Source organism: Zea mays, unplaced genomic scaffold (genome assembly GCF_902167145.1).
Source record: "Zea mays cultivar B73 unplaced genomic scaffold, Zm-B73-REFERENCE-NAM-5.0 scaffold_87, whole genome shotgun sequence".
Taxonomy (NCBI): Eukaryota; Viridiplantae; Streptophyta; class Magnoliopsida; order Poales; family Poaceae; genus Zea; species Zea mays.
In genome coordinates, this window is record NW_023367379.1 from 31,433 (window position 1) to 55,980 (window position 24,548).

Genomic DNA, 24,548 nt, shown 5'->3' on the forward strand with positions numbered 1-24,548 from the left:
GTCTATCTATGCTTCATTCTTCTGAAGGTGGGAGAAAAGATCAAACTGATTATTGATCAAAATTAGGGTTTGAAACTTAGGTAATTAACTTCTTCTGCTTAACCCAAGAAGAAATTGGATTGATTTTTGAGAAATCGAATTCAGTTAAGATAGGGGAAATTAAGATAGCAATTTCTGAGCCGTATGAGGTAGGAAACTCTCAAGGTACGGTTCTAGGGAAAGGAACTGCCTATTCCAACCGAGGAGAACAGGCCATTCTACAGGGCGATTCGGAAATTGCGGAGCTTGGTTTGATCAAGCTGCTGAGTATTGGAAACAAGCTATAGCGCTTACTTCCAGGAAATTATATTGAAGCACAGAACTGGTTAAAGATTACGAAGCGCTTTGAATTTGAATAAGACCACTCTCCATTTTCATAAAAAGGGTGGTTTGGTTGAAAATCAAATCAAGAATTTCATTATATCCCTTTCTTCTACCTTCAATTTTATATCATATTTCATAAGGATAAACATAGGGATAGGCTCTGGAACAGAAGTAATAAGTACATAAAAATCGGCAATCTAAATATTCCTACCTAATATATCAGGACGGTCCTTATTAATAATTCTAATGAGTTATCTTGGAATTTTGAATCGAATCAAAAAATCTATATTATGCTCACTCAAGGAAAGTAGATGTAGATAGGGGCTTATACCCTCAGAAAAAAAATACACCAGCTTCTTAAATTAAAACGTAAAAAAAAGATTTTTTTGTTATGTCGGGAAATAATTTTCCAGAATAACCAATGTCCGTTAGGCACCTAATCCTTATGTCATAATAGATCCGAACACTTGCCTCGGATTGACTTCAATATATAATTGCTCCAGTGAATAACTAAAAAAAAAAATAGAAGGACGGTAGATAGTAAAGAAAAGGACTAATCATAATATCTATCTTTAAAAGATTCAATAAAAAGACAGTTGGCGGGTCTCTTTGTATGTCTTGTCCGGAAAGAGGAGGACTTAATGATTATTCGTTCGTCGGAACCAGAAGTTAAAATTGCTGTGGATAGGGATCCTATAAAAACATCTTTTGAGGAATGGGCCAGACCCGGGCATTTCTCAAGAACCATAGCTAAGGGCCCCGATACTACCACTTGGATCTGGAACCTACATGCTGATGCTCACGATTTCGAATAGTCATACCGGTGATTTGGAGGAGATCTCCCGAAAAGTCTTTAGTGCTCATATTTCGGCCAACTCTCCATTATCTTTCTTTGGTTGAGTGGCATGTACTTCCACGGTGCCCGTTTTTTCCAATTATGAAGCATGGCTAAAGCGATCCTACTCCTCACATTGGACCCAGTGCTCAGGTAGTTTGGCCAATAGTAGGACAAGAAATTTTGAATGGTGATGTAGGCGGGGGTTTCCGAGGAATCCAAATAACCTCTGGTTTTTTTCAGATTTGGCGAGCATCCGGAATAACTAGTGAATTACAACTCTATTGTACCGCAATTGGTGCATTGATTTTTGCATCGTTAATGCTTTTTGCCGGTTGGTTCCATTATCACAAAGCCGCTCCCAAATTGGCCTGGTTCCAAGATGTAGAATCCATGTTGAATCACCACTTAGCGGGATTATTAGGACTTGGGTCTCTTTCTTGGGCGGGACACCAAATCCATGTATCTTTACCGATTAACCAATTTCTCGACGCTGGGGTTGATCCTAAAGAGATACCACTTCCTCATGAATTTATCTTGAATCGCGACCTTTTGGCTCAACTTTATCCTAGTTTTGCCGAAGGAGCAACCCCTTTTTTCACCTTGAATTGGTCCAAATATGCGGAATTTCTTAGTTTTCGCGGAGGACTAGATCCAATAACCGGTGGTCTATGGTTGAGCGATATTGCACACCATCATTTAGCTATTGCTATTCTTTTCCTGATCGCTGGTCATATGTATAGGACCAATTGGGGTATTGGTCATGGACTTAAAGATATTTTGGAGGCTCATAAGGGCCCATTTACAGGACAAGGCCATAAAGGTCTCTATGAAATCCTAACAACGTCATGGCATGCTCAATTATCTCTTAACCTAGCTATGCTAGGCTCTACAACTATTGTTGTAGCTCATCATATGTACTCTATGCCCCCCTATCCATACCTAGCTACTGACTACGGTACACAACTTTCCTTGTTCACACACCACATGTGGATTGGCGGATTTCTAATAGTTGGTGCTGCTGCACATGCAGCCATTTTTATGGTAAGAGACTATGATCCAACTACTCGATACAACGATCTATTAGATCGCGTCCTTAGACACCGCGATGCAATCATATCCCACCTTAACTGGGTATGTATATTTCTGGGTTTTCACAGTTTTGGCTTGTACATTCATAATGATACCATGAGTGCTTTAGGCCGTCCCCAAGATATGTTTTCGGATACCGCCATACAATTACAACCCATCTTTGCTCAATGGATACAAAATATCCATGCTGGCGCGCCTGGCGTAACAGCTCCTGGTGCAACAACAAGTACCAGCTTAACGTGGGGAGGCGGCGAGTTAGTAGCTATAGGCGGCAAAGTAGCTTTGTTACCTATTCCATTAGGAACCGCAGATTTTTTAGTCCATCACATTCACGCATTTACCATCCATGTGACTGTATTAATACTTTTGAAAGGTGTTTTATTTGCTCGCAGTTCCCGTCTGATACCTGATAAAGCAAATCTTGGCTTTCGCTTCCCTTGCGACGGACCTGGGCGAGGGGGAACATGTCAAGTATCCGCCTGGGATCATGTTTTCTTAGGTCTATTCTGGATGTACAATTCTATTTCGGTAGTCATTTTCCATTTCAGTTGGAAAATGCAGTCGGATGTTTGGGGTACTATAAGTGATCAAGGGATAGTAACTCATATCACAGGGGGAAACTTTGCGCAGAGTTCCATTACGATTAATGGTTGGCTTCGAGATTTCTTGTGGGCACAGGCATCCCAAGTAATTCAGTCTTATGGTTCTTCATTATCTGCATATGGTCTTTTTTTCTTAGGCGCTCATTTTGTCTGGGCTTTCAGTTTAATGTTTTTATTCAGCGGCCGTGGTTATTGGCAAGAACTCATTGAATCTATCGTTTGGGCTCATAACAAATTAAAAGTTGCTCCTGCTACTCAGCCTAGAGCCTTGAGCATTATACAAGGACGTGCTGTAGGAGTAACCCATTACCTTCTGGGTGGAATTGCCACAACATGGGCATTCTTCTTAGCGAGAATTATTGCAGTAGGATAGTGGCTAGGAGGATTTGAAAGGCATTATGGAATTAAGATTTCCCAGGTTTAGCCAAGGCTTAGCTCAGGACCCCACTACTCGTCGTATTTGGTTTGGTATTGCTACCGCACATGATTTCGAAAGTCATGATGATATTACTGAGGAACGTCTTTATCAGAACATTTTTGCTTCTCACTTTGGGCAGTTAGCAATAATCTTTCTATGGACGTCCGGAAATCTGTTTCATGTAGCTTGGCAAGGAAATTTTGAATCATGGATACAGGATCCTTTACACGTAAGACCTATTGCTCATGCCATTTGGGATCCTCATTTTGGGCAACCCGCTGTGGAAGCCTTTACTCGAGGAGGTGCTGCCGGTCCAGTGAATATCGCTTATTCTGGGGTTTATCAGTGGTGGTATACAATTGGATTGCGCACCAATGAAGATCTTTATACTGGAGCTCTTTTTCTATTATTTCTTTCTACGCTATCCTTAATAGGGGGTTGGTTACATCTACAACCCAAATGGAAGCCAAGCCTTTCGTGGTTCAAAAACGCCGAATCTCGTCTGAATCATCATTTGTCAGGACTTTTCGGAGTAAGTTCTTTGGCTTGGACAGGACATTTAGTTCATGTTGCTATTCCCGGATCCAGGGGGGAGTACGTTCGATGGAATAATTTCTTAGATGTATTACCCTATCCCCAGGGGTTGGGTCCCCTTCTGACGGGTCAGTGGAATCTTTATGCCCAAAATCCTGATTCGAGTAATCATTTATTTGGTACCACTCAAGGAGCGGGAACTGCCATTCTGACCCTTCTTGGGGGATTCCATCCACAAACACAAAGTTTGTGGCTGACCGATATTGCTCATCATCATTTAGCTATTGCATTTATTTTTCTCATTGCCGGTCATATGTATCGAACTAACTTCGGAATTGGGCACAGTATCAAAGATCTTTTAGAAGCACATACTCCTCCGGGGGGTCGATTAGGACGTGGGCATAAAGGCCTTTATGATACAATCAATAATTCGATTCATTTTCAATTAGGCCTTGCTCTAGCTTCCTTAGGGGTTATTACTTCCTTAGTAGCTCAACATATGTACTCTTTACCTGCTTATGCATTCATAGCACAAGACTTTACTACTCAAGCTGCTTTATATACTCATCACCAATACATTGCAGGGTTCATCATGACAGGGGCTTTTGCTCATGGAGCTATTTTTTTCATTAGGGATTACAATCCGGAACAGAATGAAGATAATGTATTGGCAAGAATGTTAGACCATAAGGAAGCTATCATATCTCATTTAAGTTGGGCTAGCCTCTTCCTAGGATTCCATACCTTGGGCCTTTATGTTCATAACGACGTTATGCTTGCTTTTGGTACTCCAGAAAAGCAAATCTTGATTGAACCTATATTTGCCCAATGGATACAATCTGCTCATGGTAAGACGACATATGGGTTCGATATACTCTTATCTTCAACGAATGGCCCCGCTTTCAATGCAGGTCGAAACATATGGTTGCCCGGATGGTTGAATGCTGTTAATGAGAATAGTAATTCGCTTTTCTTAACAATAGGACCTGGGGATTTCTTGGTTCATCATGCTATTGCTCTAGGTTTGCATACAACTACATTGATTTTAGTAAAGGGTGCTTTAGATGCACGCGGTTCCAAATTAATGCCGGATAAAAAGGATTTCGGGTATAGTTTTCCTTGCGACGGCCCAGGGCGCGGCGGTACTTGTGATATTTCTGCTTGGGACGCGTTTTATTTGGCAGTTTTCTGGATGTTAAATACCATTGGATGGGTTACTTTTTATTGGCATTGGAAACACATTACATTATGGCAGGGCAACGTTTCACAATTTAATGAATCCTCCACTTATTTGATGGGATGGTTAAGAGATTACCTATGGTTAAACTCTTCACAACTTATTAATGGATATAATCCTTTTGGGATGAATAGTTTATCAGTATGGGCTTGGATGTTCTTATTTGGACATCTTGTTTGGGCTACAGGATTTATGTTCTTAATTTCCTGGCGTGGATATTGGCAGGAATTAATTGAGACTTTAGCATGGGCTCATGAACGGACACCTTTGGCTAATTTAATTCGCTGGAGAGATAAGCCCGTGGCTCTTTCCATTGTGCAAGCAAGATTGGTCGGATTAGCCCACTTTTCCGTGGGTTATATATTCACTTATGCAGCTTTCTTGATTGCCTCAACATCAGGCAAGTTTGGTTAATTTAGTTATTTTTTTTTGTACTGTATCAGAACCCAGTTCATTACTCTTGATGGAGAGGGAGGATCCGCCTTTTTAGATTTTTGCTATTTATTTTTCTATCTAGGATTAGAACCATATACTTGGTAATAATAGGAACGGCACATTATGGCAAAAAAAAGTTTGATTCAGAGGGAGAAGAAGCGGCAGAAATTAGAACAAAAATATCATTTGATTCGTCGATCCTCAAAAAAAAAGATAAGAAGCAAAGTTTCCCCTTTGAGTTTGAGCGAAAAAACAAAAATGCAAGAAAAATTGCAATCCCTACCACGTAATAGTGCACCTACACGCCTTCATCGACGTTGTTTTTTAACCGGAAGACCTAGAGCTAACTATCGAGACTTTGGGCTATCCGGACACATACTTCGAGAAATGGTTTATGCATGTTTGTTACCGGGTGCAACAAGATCCAGTTGGTAAGGATAAAATACCCTTTCTTTCATATTTGTATGGTTTTCTCGAATTGATGATCGTAGAAGAGCCCTCTTTACCATTCTGTATAAATGGACTATTCTATTTGTATAGATATGGTAGAGGGGCCTATCCAACCCACTAGTTTCCCGCTAAGAAGGTGGAGCAGTTTGGTAGCTCACAAAGCTCATAACCTTGGGGTTACGGGTTCGATACTGACTACCTGCTCCATATTCCTTCTTTATGATATATGTATCATCCATTTGTATATGGTATATGGATTTGTTTTTCTTTCCTAAAAGAGTTTCGGTCTAACAGTTTTTTATTATTTCTCTGAAATATAAAAAAGAAAGAATAAAATAAGAAAGAGAAGCGTCCATTGTCTAATGGATAGGACAGAGGTCTTCTAAACCTTTGGTATAGGTTCAAATCCTATTGGACGCAATCTTTTTTCTATCTATTCTTTAAATAACTATACTAAAAACGAAAAAAAATTTTGCATGATTCAAATGAAAAATCTTTGATTCCTCTTCTACTAACACGAGTTATACTAATAAGAGTAGACATGCTATATTTATGTTTGTTCCTGAAGGGAAAACCGTTCAAGCTGTTCCTGAATAGCTTCCTTCAAAAGGGTTTCTGCTTGCTCGGTGAATGTCTTACTAGAAGATATAATTTCTTGGAATTGAGGTTTAGTATCTTTTAGGTGTTTACGTAACTCATCCAGAAATTTCTTTACCTGTTCAATTTCTAACGAATCAAGATATCCTCTCGTTCCGGTATAAATAGTAGCTACCTGCTCTTCCACTGGGAGAGGGTTTGATTGGGATTGTTTAAGCAATTCCCGTAATCGTCGACCCCTTGCCAATTGATTCTGACTTGTTTTATCCAGAGCGGAGGCGAATTGTGCAAAGGCTTGTAATTCTGCGAATTGAGCTAGTTCCAATTTTGATTTGCCAGCTACTTGTTTCATGGCTTTAATTTGAGCTGCGGATCCTACTCTGGAAACTGAAATACCCACATTAATAGCAGGTCGAATTCCGGCATTGAATAGATCCGCGGATAAGAATATTTGTCCATCTGTAATTGAAATTACATTAGTAGGAATATAGGCGGAAACGTCTCCAGATTGAGTCTCCACTATTGGTAAAGCGGTCATACTCCCTTCGCCTAAAAGAGAATTTAATTTAGCGGCTCTTTCTAAAAGGCGTGAATGCAAATAAAAAACATCCCCTGGATAAGCTTCGCGGCCGGGAGGTCTTCTTAATAGAAGGGACATTTGGCGATAAGCTTGTGCCTGTTTGGAGAGATCATCATAAATTATTAAGGTATGCCGTTCGCGGTACATAAAATACTCAGCCAGGGCTGCTCCCGTATAAGGAGCGAGATATTGTAATGTAGCGGGTGAATCCGCCATTTCAGCTACTACAATAGTGTATTCCATGGCCCCCTCTTCGTGGAAAGTAGTTACTACTTGAGCCACGGAGGATGCTCTTTGACCGATAGCTACATAAACACATATTACATCTTGACCTTTTTGATTGAGAATTGTATCTGTGGCTACTGCTGTTTTGCCAGTCTGTCTGTCCCCAATAATTAACTCTCGCTGACCGCGCCCTATGGGGATCATCGAATCGATAGCAATAAGCCCTGTTTGAAGGGGTTCATATACGGAACGCCTAGAAATTATACCCGGAGCAGGAGATTCAATTAAGCGAGATTCTGAAGCGACAATTTCGCCTCTCCCATCAATAGGTTTAGCGAGAGCATTTATAACACGACCCAAGTAAGCCTCGCTCACGGGTATCTGAGCAATTCTTCCTGTTGCTTTTACAAAACTTCCCTCTTGTATCATCAACCCATCGCCCATTAATACAATCCCAACATTTTTAGATTCCAAATTCAGAGCAATACCTCTCGTCCCTTCTGCAAATTCGACTAATTCACCTGACATTATTTCACCAAGACCTATAATACGAGCAATCCCATCCCCCACTTGCACTACGCGACCGATATTCTCAATCCCTACTTTCCTATTATATTGTTCAATACGTTCGCGGAGAATTTTATTAATTTCGTCGACTCGAAGGGTTGCCATTAGTGTTTCTTTAATTTTTTTTTTTTTGGAAGCAAGGGAAAAATAATGCCTAAATTCTAAACAAAAGTAGAAGTTCAAAACCTAATAAATTGAATTATCTCTTCCATTCTATGGCCCCGAGAATGCCAATATTAGCACGAATCGTACGGAAATGTAACTCGGTATTCAAACAACTATTCAGAGTTCCTAGAGCTCCTTGTACAGCTTGTTGGAAAACCCGTTGTCGGACCTGATTCATCGCCCTTTGTTTTTCAAAATAAAGGGTTTCGTTTTTAGACTTTTCTAATTGTTCCAAACTAATAGAAGTAGCATTAATCAAATTTTCTTTTTCTCGTTCTATTTCAGAGTATCCATTCATTCGATACTCATCTGCTTCCAGTTCGACTTTCTGTAATCGAATACGAGCTTTTTCGAGTTGTTCAAGGGTCCCTTTACGCAATTCTTCCGAATTTCGAATAGTACTTAAAATCCTCTGTTTTCGATTATCTAATAAATCTTTTAATGAAAGTAGATTATCTTGCTATTAAGTTTACAATTTTTATGATCTCTTCCCGAACCAAACATGAATCTTTCGATTCATTTGGCTCTCCCGCTCCTTTTTTTCTTTTTTGTTATGTATTATGGCTATTTCCATATCTTTTTTTTATGTAATGAGCCTATCCTCTATCCTCTCTTTTCTGTTTGTATTTCTATATACCCAAACTTATATAAGACTAGATGAATATTAAGAGGACTCTTCCAACTAGATAAAAATCTATCATGGTCAGCAAAGTTGTTTCTTTATTTGTGTTTGCTCTGTTAGTTAATAATTTCAATTTCATTAAGAAAAACTAACTAAATAAATGGAAAATAAAAATTGATAGAATTCCTTTTATTTTTTCTTCAAATCCAAAAAATTTCTCTTTTTTTTATACATAGGTCGTCGATTTGGCATTGGAAAAAGGGCTGCGTGCCCTTCTAGTAAATAGTTCAAACTATTTTATCGATATGAGTGTTCTATATCAGATAAATTCTACACTAGCTATTTCCCGTTTAAAGCATTTCGAGACTAATACTAATGTAGTTGTAGAAAGAGTACCCCTTTTTGCCCGGACTTCAAGCAGTTTAGCTTTAACCGTGTTAATGGTCTCACATTATTGGTCTATAGAGAATCAAAGTAAATTTACCAATGAATCGCGAAATGCTATGGTTCTTCCATATGATTTCTGAAGTTATTCAGAAGTAATTCGTCGAGATCGTGCACCTTTTCTTATTTATCAAAAAAAATACTAAAAATATTCTAAAGTGCAGCCGGATAGATCCAATCTATTCTTGAAATAGACAACTCGCACACACTCCCTTTCCAAAAAAAATCAATACACCAACCACTACAGTTAGATTTATTAGATTTGTTGCTAAAATATCGGTATTAAGCCCGAAACTCCCAGCGAATGGCCAGTGAGCTAAAAAAACAAAAGAATGGGTTACATTTTTCATATGCTCTCCTCTTATAGATAGGACGAACAAAGAAGAAAGTTTTTCGATTACTTACTTCGCTCGTCCTTTTTTGATCGGTTTTTTTAATGCAAATAGATTCAATCTAATAATTTCTTTTAGATTAAGTCTTAGGTCTCGTTTGACCTGTGAAAGATCTCCTTTGTTGAAATGTTCCCAAAATTCCTAAAATAAAAGGAAAAATACTTTCCACTGTCCTAAACTAAGGACGGGAAGGAAGAGGGCGAGCATATCCTCTAAATTGATCATGCTCAAATCAGCCCTTCTTGGGGTTCCTAGGGTATTGTCTGTCCCGATAAATACAAAATTTCCGGAATAATATAAAAAAGAAATAATATAATAAATAGGAGTAAAGTAAAGTATTGATATACTTAGAATTACATAAGCAAATGCCAATGTACTAAAAAAAGAAAAAAGTATCTAATCTAAAGGACTCATTTTCTTTTTTAGGATTAAACAAAAGGGTTCGCAAATAAAAGCGCTAGTGCCACAACCAGTCCATAAATTGTTAAAGCTTCCATAAAAGCTAGACTAAGCAATAAAGTACCTCTTATTTTACCTTCTGCTTCTGGCTGTCTCGCAATACCTTCTACAGCTTGTCCTGCAGCAGTACCTTGACCAACTCCGGGCCCAATAGAAGCAAGCCCTACGGCCAATCCAGCAGCAATAACGGAAGCAGCAGCAATTAGTGGATTCATGATGAGTTCCTCGTGTCAAAAAAAAAGAAATGGTTAAGGATACAATCAACCAAGAAATTATTACTTCCAACTTCTAAGCTCTATCGGGTAGAAGTAACTAATAAGTACAAATAAATGATAATCGAAATCGTTCGAATTACTTCGAGATCTCGTTTTTAGTTTCTAATCATTAGAGGTTTGTGTAAATCCATATGATTCTCATTATTCTATTTCTCTTTCTTTTCAACCAATCACTCTTTTATTCCATCCTTTTTTTTACTCTTCGATATCTTTGAGTTCCCATTTTTTCCCCTTCATCTAACATAATAAAAGACGAAATACAGGAAGAACCCCTATTGAAATCGAACTAATCCAAATCCAATAGGAATCAAATCAAGATATACAATTGATAACAATATGCTGCATAGAACTAGATATGGAATCCAGTTCCATATAGAAGGGAATTCTATATATCGGATTAGATAATGAATCTAACTTAGGAATAAAAAAAATCCCATATACATTTGTTTCTTCTATTTTGTTTGCCTATTTTCTCATTTTCTATTGAATCCGATTCTAAAATCATTCTTTAGAAAGCCACACAAAAGATGACTGTCTTATAGGCATTAAAGATATAGATCTAACCTGACTTGGCCCCCCTGAATGCATATATACTTTACCTCTTCCATAATATAGTCTATTCTCTCTCCTACAACTCTAGGTTGTATATTCATACGCCTTTCGAACTATTTAGTTTTCCAACTAAGAGGATTATCCGGAATCATGCATGAATTGGGCTAAGCTAAAAAAAGAAAGACTATTTCAAAAACTAGTTAATTCAATGATGACCTTCCATGGATTCACCTATATAGGCTGCGGCTAACGTTGCAAAAATAAGAGCTTGAATACCGCTTGTAAATAATCCAAGAAACATGACCGGTATAGGGACTACTAAGGGGACTAAAGAAACAAGAACAACAACGACTAATTCATCCGCCAATATATTTCCGAAAAGTCGAAAACTAAGTGATAATGGTTTTGTGAAATCTTCTAGGATGTTAATAGGTAAAAGGATTGGGGTTGGTTTAATATATTTTTCGAAATAACTCAATCCTTTTTTGCTAAGACCCGCATAAAAATATGCCGCTGATGTTAGTAAAGCTAAAGCAACAGTAGTATTTATATCATTCGTGGGCGCTGCTAATTCCCCATGGGGTAACTCTATAATTTTCCAAGGTAAAAGAGCACCTGACCAATTCGAAACAAAAATAAAAAGGAACATAGTTCCAATAAAGGGAACCCAGGGACCATATTCTTCTCCAATCTGAGTTTTGCTCAAGTCTCGAATAAACTCAAGGACATATTCGAAGAAATTCTGACCATCGGTCGGGATGGTTTGTGGATTCCGAACAGCTATGATAACTGAACCTAGCAAAATAGTAATTACGACCCAAGAAGTGATGAGTACTTGGGCATGAATTTGGAAACCTCCTATTTGCCAATAGAAGTGTTGCCCTACTTCTACACCCGATATATCATATAACCCCTTGAGTGTTTTAATGGAACATGGTGTAATATTCATATTGTCCTCTGATAAAAATTGAACTTCAAAAAAGGAATTCTTTTGATTCAAGCATCTCTTTCTCAACTCAGCAACTTGAAGTATTAATCTTATATTTAATATACCAAGAAATCACATCAGATCATAATATATATCAATACCCTCTAATATATATCAATATTTCCCTTCTTTTATCTATGCAAAACAAAAAAGAATAGTAATTAATCCTATAAATCTACGCAGTTGCTCAAGAATTCACTATTCTTCTTAATCAACGATTTCTTATATAGAGAGAACGGCCCTCAGAAATTGCAAATACTAATTTGTTAAGAATTAATCGAATTGAAGTCATAGTGTCATCGTTGGCAGGAATCGATATATTCGCAAGATCTGGGTCACAATTTGTATCGACTAAAGAAATAGTAGGAATCCCCAAAATGGCACATTCCTGAAGAGCTATATACTCTTTTTGCTGATCAAGGACGATCACAATGTCAGGCAACCTCGTCATATATTTGATCCCGCCGAGATATCTTTGCAAGGTAGATAATTTTCTCTTTAAGATTGCCGCATCTCTTTTTGGGAGATGGTGGAATTTTCCCATTTTTTCTTCTGCTCTTAAGTCTCTAAATTGAGAAAGTCTAGTTTTGGTAATCGACCAATTCGTTAACATACCGCTGAACCACTTTTTATTAACATAATGACAACGAGACCTTATTGCAGCTGATGCTACTAAATCCGCTGCTCTTTTTTTGGTACCAACAATTAAGAAGCTTTTTCCCTGACTTGCTGCATCAAAAACTAAATCACAAGCTTCTGATAAAAAACGAGCTGTTCTAGCAAGATTTGTAATATGAGTACCTTTACGCTTTGCCGAGATGTAAGGGGCCATTTTGGGATTCCATTTCTTAATACCATGACCAAAATGAACTCCCGCTTCTATCATCTCTTTCAAATTGATGTTCCAATATCTTCTTGTCATTTTTTCCACACTTCCTTTTTTTTTCTTTTTTCGTGTTACCATTACGGAATTCATTTCTTTTTGAAGATTAAGAAAGAGCCGAAATAGCTTGAAATAAATAATAATTGTTCCAATGGAACCTTCTTGACCATTGATACACGGTATAAACATAGCCTTAATGAATTAACTGACTTCTTTTACTTATTAAAATACAATTTAAATTTAAGTACAAAATCGAAAATCAGACCTGTTAGCATTCTAAGGTCAAAAGTATAGTTTAAATTAAAGTAAAAAAAATTGCTTTATGTATACTTAAATCGTATAAATAGGGGTAAACGGGGTCTCTGATGTTTCATAGAAATTGTTTGTTACGTCAGAATCAGAAGAAACTAATTCTGTATGGAGAAACAAAATATCTCTCATTTCCGACGCGAATAGATTTTTTTTTTGAATTTCTAAATAAAGGTTCTTGTCTTGTGGGGAACGATGCACAAATTTTTGGAATCCGGTACCAACAGGTATAATCCCCCCCAGAACTACGTTTTCTTTCAGACCTTTCAACCAATCAATACGACCTCGTAGGGCAGCTTTTGCTAAAACTCGAGCAGTTTCTTGAAAACTTGCTTCAGATATGAAACTTTGGGTATTCAGGGAAGCCCTTGTTATTCCCAATAAGATTGCCCGATAATAGATCGATTCATCTAAAGCCCGCCCTGCTCGTTCCGCTCGCAATAGTCCTATTAATTCCCCAGGTAAAAAAACATTAGACATTCCATCTTCGGAAACCCTTACTTTTGATGTTACTTGGCGTATAATAATCTCTATATGTCTATTATGGATCTGTACCCCTTGGGATCGATAAACCTTTTGGATCTTATTAACCAAAGAGATACGACTTTGGGCTATGGTTAGCTCAGCTCCAATCAAGAATCCCCAGGGAACCCCAAGAATTCTTGGTATACGTTCATTCCAATCCTCAATTCTCCTTTCGAGATTCGGCGATAGTGAATCAATTGAACGCGCTTCGAAGATTTGTTCTACTTTTGGAAGACCTTGCGTTATATCACTGGATCTCGATTTTTCATATATAAACGTAACTAACCTATCTCCTTTGTAAAGGATTTTTCCATAATGACCATGAACAGTTGCTCCTATAGTGGCCAAATAAGGCTTAGCTGCTCTTAGAACAAAGGAGTCCATATTAACAATGAAAATTTGACCAGATTTTTTTATGTGTAATTTAAATAGACATAAATTTTCACAAATAAATTGTCCAAGGTGAATTATTGCCAATGTCTCTTCCCATGAGTCATGATGGAGAAAGTGCCAATTCAAATGGAATGGCTCCAACATGATGTTACTGTCAAAATTCGAAATCCTTTTATTTTCGTCTATTAAAGAGTATTTAAGTCCTTGAAGTACTTGTAAGGTTTGTTTCAAATTGTCAAGGAACAAGTATTTTTTTAACAAGATCTGATTATGCGTTAATAAATAGTAAGATGAAGAAAAATTCGATATACTAGGTACAATAACGCCTAAGAGCCCAAAAATATCTCGAATAGGAATTCTAGGATTCGATTCTTTTACCGCATTGGGATATTTAGAATTCTTGAATAAACCAATTCGAGAACAGTTGGATGCCAACAAAATCATCAAAGATGGATATTCTTTATTTCGATTCAACAAGGTGCCAATAACTTCTTGATGTTGGCTAAGTGATTGAATCTTCGCCTTGGAATAAAAGGAATTGGTATTGTTGCGATCTAACCTATTATTGGGAATCAATCCTACACTTGTCCTATCATACCTTCTTCGTGTATACAAAATAGTAGACTTGACTAACTCAATTCTTAGGAAATCGCGAATTAGATCATTTGTTTTTACCTCAACAAGAGAAGCACGAGCTCCCTCTTTTTCTTCTTGTTCCCAATTCACTACTAAGCAAGTTCGAACGAATTGACTATTCGTGTGATAAATTCTTTGAGTTAACTTGCTATTTTCATGAGAAATAAAATTGACAAGTCGAAGTTGGAGATTATCCTCTTCTTGCAGGAGATCCTGCGGGAAAAGTGTTGCTAAATTTATCCCTTCGTCCATTTCATATGCGACTGCAGGTCGAACCGAAACAAAATACTTTTCCTTGCTTTTGAGAAATTTTTTCCGTTGAACATAAACCCAATTTTTCCTTTTTTTTGATTCCTTAGAATCTTTTTTTTCTCTTTCTGGTGGTATCAAACTGCCACCTAATATCTTATCCGCCTCTTCAGGAAAATGAATATCTCCGGAAAAGATTTTGAGTTCTGTATGGCTTTTTTTTCTCTTCACTCGGACCAATCCACCTAGTCGACTTCTTGTATTTTTTGTGAGTTGTGTATCGACTCCAATAATACTATTGTCAAGTACCTTTAGGGATGAGGATCTCGGCAAGATATGCAGTTCTTGAAGAATGAAAAAAAACCGATCTACTTCTTTTTGGTATTTTAGACTAAATTCTTTTGTTCCTCGATGCTCAATAAAACCCTCTTTTTTTAAGATAGAATCTTCCTCCGGGCTCCCATATTCGTCTTCTGAGTCTTCCTCTGAGTCTTCTTCTGAGTCTTCTTCTAAAGTCCCATATTCCTTCTCTGAGCCATCTTCAGAGCTCCCATATTCTTCTTCTGATTCTTCCTCTAGGATTTCATATTCGCCCTCTCCCTCTCGAGTCCTATATTTGTTCTCTAGGCTCCCATATTCTTCCTCTGAGTCTTTCTCTAGAGTCCTATATTCGTCCTCTAGGATCCCATATTCATCTTCTAGGGTTTCATATTCGTCCTCTAGAGTCCTATATTCGTCTTCTAGGATTTTATATTCGCCCTCTCCCTCTCGGGTCCTATATTTGTTCTCTGGGCTCTCATATTCGTCTTCTGAGTCTTCCTCTCGAGTCCGATATTCTTCCTCTCGAGTCCTATACTCTTCCTCTTGGGTCCGATATTCTTCCTCCAGGGTCCTATATCTAAATTTAACAATTCCTGAACCCCTTTTATCTTTTCTGTATCGTGGATCGTCAAAATAAGCAAAAATAGTATTTCTACGTAAAACACCCATAAAGGGTATTTCCATTGAAATACCCAAACAGGATATTCGCTCTTTTTCTTGTTCTTGATGATATTGTAATGGAACGACGAGCCTATTTCTTCGCTTTTTCGCCAACAAATCTGAATTATCTTGAAGAATGGAAGGATAGAAACAATTCCAATGACCGTTGAACACGATTCGATCTGGCGTTAAATAATCAAGAATTTCTCTATCTTTTTTACCAAAAGTATCCAACAGTCTATGGCTTACTTGATCATTAGCCATTGAGAAGTCAAAGATATATCTTCCATCAACAGAAAAAGAATAAGTATTCATTTGATCTTGATCCTTGTGCAGCGAAAAAGATGCTATACTGGATCTGCACATACTTACTGACAATATCCATAAATGGCTTGTTTTTGGTAATCGACGAAGATTACCATATTGATATTCGGGCGCATGGTAAACATCAGTACTCCAGTGCATTTCCCCGTCTGATTCGGAATAAATATGCTTTTGTACCTTTTCTTTAAAATGCAAAGTGGACGTTCCGGCACGAATCTCCGCAATTACTTGTTCAGATTCTACATATTGATCATTTTGCACTAGAATCAAGCTTTTTAACGGAATATTCACACTATGTAGAATATCCTGACTCTGAATAGTTACATGCAAGTCTATATAGCATAGAAAAGCAGGCTGCCCATGACGGGTACGTGTGGGGTGAACCAAATCCTCATTGAATTGGATTTTTCCATTCGAGGGGGATCGTATAAGGTCGGCAGTACCCCCTGTGAATACTCCACCAGTATGAAAAGTTCTTAATGTTAATTGAGTCCCCGGCTCCCCAATTGATTGACCCGCAATAATACCTACAGCTTCCCCCAATTCGACCAGATCCCCATGAGTGGGACTCCGCCCATAACATAATTGACAGATCCAAGATGTGCTCCGGCAAGTAAAGGGGGTTCTAATATATATTGGTTGTGCTCGAAACGGTTGTGCTCGAAAGGCAGTTATGAATCGATTGACTAATCCAATTCCAATATCTTGATTTCGAGAAGCAATGCATCGTGAACCAATATATATATCGTCTGCTAATACACGACCAATTAGTGTTTGGACAAAAAGTTTTTCCGTCATCCCATTTTGAGGACTCACAGAAATACCTTGGATAGTACCACAATCTCTTCTACGCACAATAATATGTTGAACTACTTCAACAAGTCTACGTGTAAGATAGCCAGCATCCGCTGTTCGTACAGCAGTATCTACAACCCCTTTTCGGGCTCCGTAGCAGGAAATTATATATTCTGTCAAAGAAAGTCCCTCGCGTAAATTGCTTTGAATAGGTAAATCAATCATTTGTCCTTGAGGATCCGCCATTAACCCTCTCATACCTACTAATTGGTGTACCTGAGATGCATTTCCTCTGGCTCCTGAAAAAGACATTAGATAGACTGGATTAGAAGGATCCGTTATTCGAAAATTCGAATTCATTTCTTGTTTCAAATATTCACTTGTAGCATACCATATCTCAACGGATTGGCGTAATTTTTCTACCGCGTGTATAGCTCCATAATAATAGTGTTTCTCCAAAAGAAAACTCTGTTGTTCCGCGTCTTGGACTAACCATCCTTTAGAGGGTATTGTTAAAAGATCCTCGATTCCTAAAGAAATCGATGTAGTAGTGGCTTGATGGAAGCCCAGAGTCTTTATTTGATCCAGTATATGGGATGTATATCCCATTCCGAAATGATCTATTAATCTGCTAATAAGCCGTTTCATAGCAGTTCCGTCTATCTCTTTATTATGAAAGACCAGGTTGGCCCGTTCTGCCATACATAAGTACCCCCTTTTTTTGGCTGAGTAGGATTCGACAATTGCTGAGTAGGATTCGACAATGGGCCTGAGTCAGTGATTCGAAAACTTAATTTACTCCCTTTCCTCAATCTCAATCTGGATTTGCGCGGCAAAAAAGATGGTACTAGCGAAATCGGAATGCCCCCCGAAAGGGGCATCGCCGAATCTAACTTCCTTGTTTAGATAGTGTATGAATAGGCCCGACTAAATCCTTGTATGGCTTCCTCTATTTCTCTATAAAAAGAAATATGACCAAGAGTGGTTCGAATGTATATAGAACGGATTTCTTTTTTTCTATTTCCCACTACTAGATAGTGGGCATAAATCTCATGATAAGTCCCAAAAGATTCATATTGAACTTCAATCGGAACTTCTCTTGACCCAACGATGCGTTGATCTAGTTTCCATCGGAGCCACAAGGGACTGTTTAAACCGATTCGTTTTTGTCTATAAGCTCCCAGTGCATCATAGGAACTAGAAAAATGGGGTTCTTTATCTTTCGTATACTTATAATAATTGTTATTATTGTAGTTTACTTTTTTATTTGGAGAGTTTCCGCAACTATTATATCTATTTGCACAAATACCTAGACGGTTTCCAATCGTTAATACATAAAGTCCGATAAGCATGTCTTGGGTTGGCACGCAAATAGGATCTCCAATAGCGGGAGACAGGAGATTCATATGAGAAAACATAAGTAAACGGGCTTCCGCCTGAGCTTCCAAGGATAAAGGTAGGTGAACAGCCATTTGATCCCCATCAAAGTCCGCATTGAAACCCTTACACACTAATGGATGTAAACAAATAGTACGTCCCTCTACTAAAGTGGGTTGGAAGGCCTGTATGCCTAATCTATGCAGGGTAGGTGCTCTGTTCAACAGTACAGGATGTCCCCGCATAACTTCTTGAAGTATTTCCCATACAATGGGTTCCTTTTCCCAAATTTTCCTTTTAGCAATCCTGACATTAGAAGTAGCACGTTTCGTGATTAAATCGCGAATTACAAATAGCTGAAAAAGCTTTATTGCTATCTCTAGAGGTAATCCACATTGATGTAATGAAAGCGAAGGACCCACAACAATGACAGAACGCCCCGAGTAATCGACCCGTTTCCCAAGCAGAGTCTCGCGAAACCTCCCCTCTTTACCCTCAATTACATCTGAAAGTGATTTGTATACTTTATTGTGACCATCCCTCGTCGGTTGCCCGCGGGACCCACTATCAAGAAGTGTATCCACGGCTTCTTGTACCAATTTTTCCTGGCACATTACTAAATCTGCTGGTGCTAATTCACTTCTTTTTAATAGATAGGCAAGGTTGTTGTTCCGACGGATAACTCTCTTATAAAGTTCATTAATATCTGAAGTCACTACTTTATCCCCAGATCTATAAACAATGGGTCTCAATTCGGGAGGAAGAACCGGTAATAAGCACAAAACCATCCATTCTGGTTCTACATTTGTTTGAATAAAATGTTTCGCCAATTGCATGCGTCTAATCAAAAAAACTTTTCTTATTCGTCTTTTTCTATCTTCCCATTCATCTCCACTATACCCCTCGTCTTCTAATTCCTTCCATTCAACCAAAGAATTCTCTATAATAATTCGCAAATCTAAATCTGCTAATTGTTCTCTAATAGCGCCTGCTCCTGTTGCAATTTCCCGATTTCGAAATGTTGCAAAGCCTGGGGTAGAAAAAAAGGGAGAAATACTGTGGTTACAGGATGAAATTTCATCTTCGAATAAACCCCGTAATCGTAAGAAAGTAGGTTTTTTAGCGCTGGGCCTAGCAAAAGAGAAATCACCATATACTAGGCCCTCCAATTTCTTAAGGGGTTTATCTAAAAGATTCGCAATATAACTAGGAAGACCTTTCAAATACCACACATGAGTCACTGGACATGCTAGTTTGATGTATCCCATTTGATATCTTCGTATCCGAGAATCAACAAATTCTACCCCGCATTTTTGGCAAAATCTTTCGTCTTCGTTTTCAGCTACGCTCGCTCGAGAGTTTCCACAAGCACAAATTCCGCTTTTTATGGGTCCAAAGATTCTTTCGCAAAACAATCCATCTTTTTCTGGTTTATCGGTTTTATAATGAAAAGTGGAGGGCCTTGTGACTTCGCCAACGACTTCCCCATTAGGTAGGATTTTTTTAGCCCAAGCCTTTATTTGTTGAGGGGAAACGAGTCCAATTTGAAGTTGTTTATGTTTATATTGGTCAATCATAAAATAGAAATAAGAAAAAAATTTATATTTATTCCGATCAAACATCCTCCCTATTAACCTGGAAGTTCTTCTCAGATACAAGGAAATGGTTCAGTTCTAGAGCCAAAGATCGTAGTTCTCGAACGAGCACTCGAAAAGATTCTGGCGGATCCTCGTGATTAGGCACTCTTTTTCCCCAGATCGTAGCATTAAGTATTTCTTGGCGAGCTATAAGATGATCAGATTTATAAGTAAGTATCTCTTGTAAAATATGAGCAACACCAAATCCTTCTAAAGCCCAAACTTCCATTTCTCCTATTCGTTGTCCCCCTTGCTTGGCTCTTCCTCTAACGGGTTGTTGGGTAACAAGTGAGTAGGGCCCAGTAGAACGTCCATGAATTTTCTCATCAACTTGATGAATTAATTTTAAGATATAGGACTTCCCTATTAGAACAGGCTGTTCGAAGGGATCTCCTGTTCTTCCATCAAATATTCTGCTTTTTCCCGGGTACTCGGGTTCAAATACCCATGGATTTTTTGTTTGTTTACTGGCTTCATATAATTCCGAAAACACAAGTTTTCTTGAAGCCTCTTGCTCATATCTCTCATCAAAGGGTGCTATTCTATAATGTTTCTTTAGCAGATCCCCTGCTAATCCGAGCGAGCTTTCAAATATTTGTCCCACATTCATTCGTGAGGGTACTCCTAAGGGATTGAAGACCATATCAACAGGTGTTCCATCTTGCAAATAGGGCATATCTTGCCTAGGCAAAATTTTGGAAATGATCCCCTTATTCCCGTGTCTTCCAGCTACTTTATCCCCAACTTTGATTTCACGTTTCTGTAAAATATATACACGAACCATTATGTCAAAGGGGTCCCTCTGGATCCATTTCACATCGATAACGCGCCCTCTTCCACCTATAGGTAGTTTGAGAGAAGTTTCTTTTGAAGTGGATACCTCAAGACCAAAAATAGCCCGTAATAATCCAGCTTCCGCGATATAGGACGATTCGCTCGCTATCTGAGGCGTTAATTTACCTACTAAAATATCGCCAGTTTCTACCCAGGATCCCAACCTTACAACTCCATTTCTGTCCAAATTGCGAAGTAAATGTTCTTCTAGATGTGGTATTTGTTTAGTGATTTTTTCAGCGGAGCCTTGGCTTGTCGTATCCGTCTGAATTTCATATTTTCGGATGTGAAAAGAAGTATAAATATCCTCATATACCAAACGTTCACTAATTAGTACTGCGTCTTCAAAATTGTAACCCTCCCAGGGCATATAAGCTACTAAAACGTTTTTTCCTAAAGCAAGTTCCCCGCCAACTGTAGCTGCTCCCTCCGCTAAAATTTGCCCTTTTTTAATGGATTTACCCCGCGGAACCCGAGGTTTTTGGTGCATACAAGTATTTTTGTTAGAGCGCCGATGGGCAACTAAAGGAATACTTATGGTCTTCCCACTACTTGATAAAAGGATCTTGTGACTATCACTAGAAATGATCTTTCCCTCGCGTTGGGCTATAACGGAAACCCTCGAATCTAGAGCTGTTTGGCGTTCCAATCCAGTTCCAACAATGCACTTCTCGGACCGAGAAAGTGGAACTGCTTGGCGCTGCATATTAGAACTCATTAAAGCCCGATTCGCATCATTATGCTCAATAAAAGGAATGAGAGAACCTCCAATAGAAAAATATTGGAAAGGAAAAATACTTCTAACATGAATCTGTTCCCATGCAATAGTCAGGAATTCTTGACGGTATCTAGCTGGAACAACCTGTTCTTCCTGAATACCCTGATTCAAGGACAAAGAATTTCCTGCTGCTATCATATAATATTCATCTCTATTTGGTGATAAATAAACTACCTGTCTCTCTTTTTTTTCTTTTGCTTTCTCAGATATTTCATAAAACGGACTCTCTATAGATCCCCACCAGTGATCAATTCTCGCATGAATAGCTAACGATCCGGTAAGTCCAACATTGATTCCTTCGGACGTGTCAATTGGACAAATACGCCCATAGTGACTCGGATGAATATCTCGGCTCCGAAAACTTGCAGTTCTCCCCGTCAATCCTCCTGGACCCAAACAACTCACTTTTCGCCCATGAACCGTTTGTGTCAATGGATTGGTTTGATCAAAAACTTGAGCTAAGGGGTATGTGCCAAAAAAGGTCTCATAAGTAGTTATTAATAAAATCGAAGTTGAAGTTGGAGTTACCAAAGTTTGTGGAGTCGGTTTCGATTGACGTATGAATACTCTACGGATAGTTTTTTGAACCGCATGTTGTAAACGGCCAAGAGCCAGTCCGAATTGATCTTGTAACAGATCTGCAACCGAACGAATACGTTTATTTTTCAAGTGATTCATATCGTCATCGTCAAGTATACCCGTTCCAAATTTCATTCCAATCAAATGATCCGTAGCGGCCAATACATCTCGTGGTAACAAGAATGTATTGTTCTGAGGGATATCAAGATTCAGTCTCCGATTCATATTTCGTCGACCAACTCTTCCTAATTCACATTTTTGTTGAAAAAATTTCTTTTGTAATTCCTCGCATAAGGACTCCGAAAATACCAGGTCCCCACCTACACAAGCAAATTGTTGATAAAACTCCAAAATAGCTTTTTCTTTTGACTCAATCCTCTTCTTCTCCTTAGCATTCGGGAAAGACAAGAAAATTTCGGGGTAGGAAACATTATCTAAAATTTCTCTTAGATTCGAACCCATAGCTGATGATAGAACTAAAATAGATATCTTTTGTTTTCTACTCACGCGAGCCCATATCCTTTCTTTTTTATCAATTGCTAATTCCGACCTTCCTCCCCAATCTGATATTATAGTCCCGGTATATATAGAAATTCCCTTATGGTCTAATTCCGAGCGGTAGTAAATACCAGGACTTAGCAATATTTGATTGATCACAATTCGGTATATTCCATTTATTATAAAGGTTCCTAAGGAATTCATTATAGGAATGTTTCCAATAGAAATGGTTTCCTTTTGCACATCGAAACCAAAAATTAATCTCGCGGATACATATAATTCGGAAGAATAGGTGAGTGATTCATACACAGCATTCCTTTCTTTTATCGAGGGTTCTAGCAATTGATATCCTTTCGCAAATAATTGAAATGCAATTTCGTGATCTGGATCTTTAATTGTGGGAAACTTCTCAAGTTCTTCCGCCAAGCCTTGATTAATGAATCTACAAAATCCCTCGAATTGGATCTGACTAAATCCGGGTATTGTGGACATTCCCTCATTTCCATTCCGGAGCATTTGAATCTTAAGTTTCCTATTTATAGAAGAAAAATTCCATTATCAGCTCACTCTTCATCAATCCCTACGGATCAATCTAGCAATCATGGAATCCATATTCTGTTTACTGAATCACATGAAATTCTAGGGAACTCCACATACGTATTTCATATATGTATTTCATACATATGAATAGAGACGATTTCGACGAAAGTTCGAATTTAGCAGGGGTTGAAATGGAATAAAAATGAATTGATAAAACAGTCCTAGAAAAAAATTCTGCCACTGAAACTTTATGATATTCTAAAAAGATTGGATAGCAAAGATTTCTCGTTTTATCTCCTTTCTATGAAAGGGATAAAGCCATAAGAATTTATAAGCACTAGAAAGTTTGACTTTAGTTCGATTTAGAATAGCACGCTTAGTTTCTTTTTCAAAAAGAATTTGAAGGGTCTTTTTTGTTTCGTAGTAGTAGAATTGCTAGAAAATAAAGGATTTCGTTGTAGAATCCTAAAATAAAGATAAAGTACTTTATTTTTTAAGTACTTGCCAATCTAGTTATCCACCTATCTACATATCCTTTCTTTTATCGTAATTGCACTTAGGTGGGCCAAGAAGGCCTGGCTATAATCTATATCAGAGCAAATTCCCTCTTTTTTTTTTTATTCAAGATATTTAATACAATGAAAAATTAAAGCACGATTCCCCATAGGAATATGTACATAAGGGGGATCTGTAGATAATAATGCTGTTCGGACCTGGAGTTTCCCTATATACAGATTAGGGAAACATTTATTCTTATTCTATTTTATTATGCCATTCAAAATAATGGGGGGGAATACCGATTTAAGAGTCGTTCACTACTGCAATTCAAAAAATAATAATAATAATATTATATTTATTATATTATTATATTATAGTTTTATTTTATTATATTATAGTTAATTATATTATTATATTCTAATTTTATTATATTATAGTTAATGGTTCTAATTTGTTCTGAATTTTGCAGCCTGCGACTGGAAATCCACTTTTTCTTCTTTTCTTCTTTGTCATCTCAATAGAATAGAAAGAAGCGGGAAGTTTTCTAGTGTTAGCAATGTGTGTTTTAAGATAGAATCCATCGAGGAGAATAAGCGAAACTGGATCCAAAAAAGCAGAAATCTATTTTTTGAAAAAGATTCTAAAAAAGTAAGTAGAATTAGATTCAAGATAAAAGAAAAAAAGGTTTTAGTAATTAGTAAAAAAATGTGAATGAATACTTGCTCTTTTCTCGATTTTAGATCGGATTTTTTGGCGGCATGGCCAAGTGGTAAGGCAGGGGACTGCAAATCCTTTACCCCCAGTTCAAATCTGGGTGCCGCCTGATCAATAAAATACTTAGGATTATAGTACTGATCAAACTCGACAAATTCGTACCCCC

The 24,548-nt window shown here is 37.9% G+C and overlaps 5 protein-coding genes, 2 non-coding genes and 2 pseudogenes across 10 annotated transcripts in view; 5 read left to right on the forward strand and 4 right to left on the reverse strand.

Moving 5' to 3' along the window:
• The window catches only part of LOC118475937 (photosystem I assembly protein Ycf3-like), a 17,687-nt pseudogene extending 11,952 nt beyond the window's left edge, over nt 1–5,735 (forward strand). The window contains exon 3 of the transcript XR_004855218.1: nt 238–5,735. The product of XR_004855218.1 is annotated as a photosystem I assembly protein Ycf3-like (transcript). The remainder of the gene's footprint in view (nt 1–237) is intronic.
• Nucleotides 982–5,761, forward strand: LOC118475929 (photosystem I P700 chlorophyll a apoprotein A1-like; annotated as a pseudogene). Its single transcript, XR_004855217.1, has one exon. The product of XR_004855217.1 is annotated as a photosystem I P700 chlorophyll a apoprotein A1-like (transcript).
• LOC118475930 (photosystem I P700 chlorophyll a apoprotein A2) lies at nt 3,264–6,426 on the forward strand. Its single transcript, XM_035963987.1, has one exon. The coding sequence runs from the start codon at nt 3,291–3,293 to the stop codon at nt 5,493–5,495; it is 2,205 nt and encodes a 734-aa protein (XP_035819880.1). The 5' UTR covers nt 3,264–3,290; the 3' UTR covers nt 5,496–6,426.
• Nucleotides 5,514–9,367, reverse strand: LOC118475932 (ATP synthase subunit alpha, chloroplastic). Its single transcript, XM_035963989.1, has one exon. It carries the CDS (start codon nt 8,038–8,040, stop codon nt 6,517–6,519), a length of 1,524 nt encoding a protein of 507 aa, XP_035819882.1. The 5' UTR covers nt 8,041–9,367; the 3' UTR covers nt 5,514–6,516.
• On the forward strand, nt 6,315–6,386 carry TRNAR-UCU (transfer RNA arginine (anticodon UCU)). Its single transcript has one exon. It is a non-coding gene; the product is annotated as a tRNA-Arg (tRNA).
• Nucleotides 8,246–17,656, reverse strand: LOC118475928 (DNA-directed RNA polymerase subunit beta''). 2 transcript variants are annotated; one of them, XR_004855216.1, is made up of 2 exons: nt 9,372–17,656; nt 8,246–8,541 (listed from the first exon to the last, which is right to left on the reverse strand). XR_004855216.1 is itself a non-coding variant. In XM_035963986.1 (1 exon), exon 1 carries the CDS (start codon nt 17,627–17,629, stop codon nt 13,046–13,048), a length of 4,584 nt encoding a protein of 1,527 aa, XP_035819879.1. In that variant the 5' UTR covers nt 17,630–17,656; the 3' UTR covers nt 8,945–13,045. The 2 variants fall into 2 exon arrangements, 1 of the variants encoding a protein (XP_035819879.1); XM_035963986.1 differs by lacking the exon at nt 8,246–8,541 and having other exon boundaries at nt 8,945–17,656.
• Nucleotides 8,678–11,902, reverse strand: LOC118475936 (ATP synthase subunit a, chloroplastic). The gene has a single exon (XM_035963993.1). The coding sequence runs from the start codon at nt 11,791–11,793 to the stop codon at nt 11,050–11,052; it is 744 nt and encodes a 247-aa protein (XP_035819886.1). The 5' UTR covers nt 11,794–11,902; the 3' UTR covers nt 8,678–11,049.
• LOC118475931 (DNA-directed RNA polymerase subunit beta') lies at nt 9,121–24,019 on the reverse strand. The gene has a single exon (XM_035963988.1). It carries the CDS (start codon nt 19,924–19,926, stop codon nt 17,830–17,832), a length of 2,097 nt encoding a protein of 698 aa, XP_035819881.1. The 5' UTR covers nt 19,927–24,019; the 3' UTR covers nt 9,121–17,829.
• Nucleotides 24,020–24,420: 401 nt separating this feature from the next.
• Nucleotides 24,421–24,491, forward strand: TRNAC-GCA (transfer RNA cysteine (anticodon GCA)). The gene has a single exon. It is a non-coding gene; the product is annotated as a tRNA-Cys (tRNA).
• The last annotated feature ends 57 nt before the right edge of the window (nt 24,492–24,548 follow it).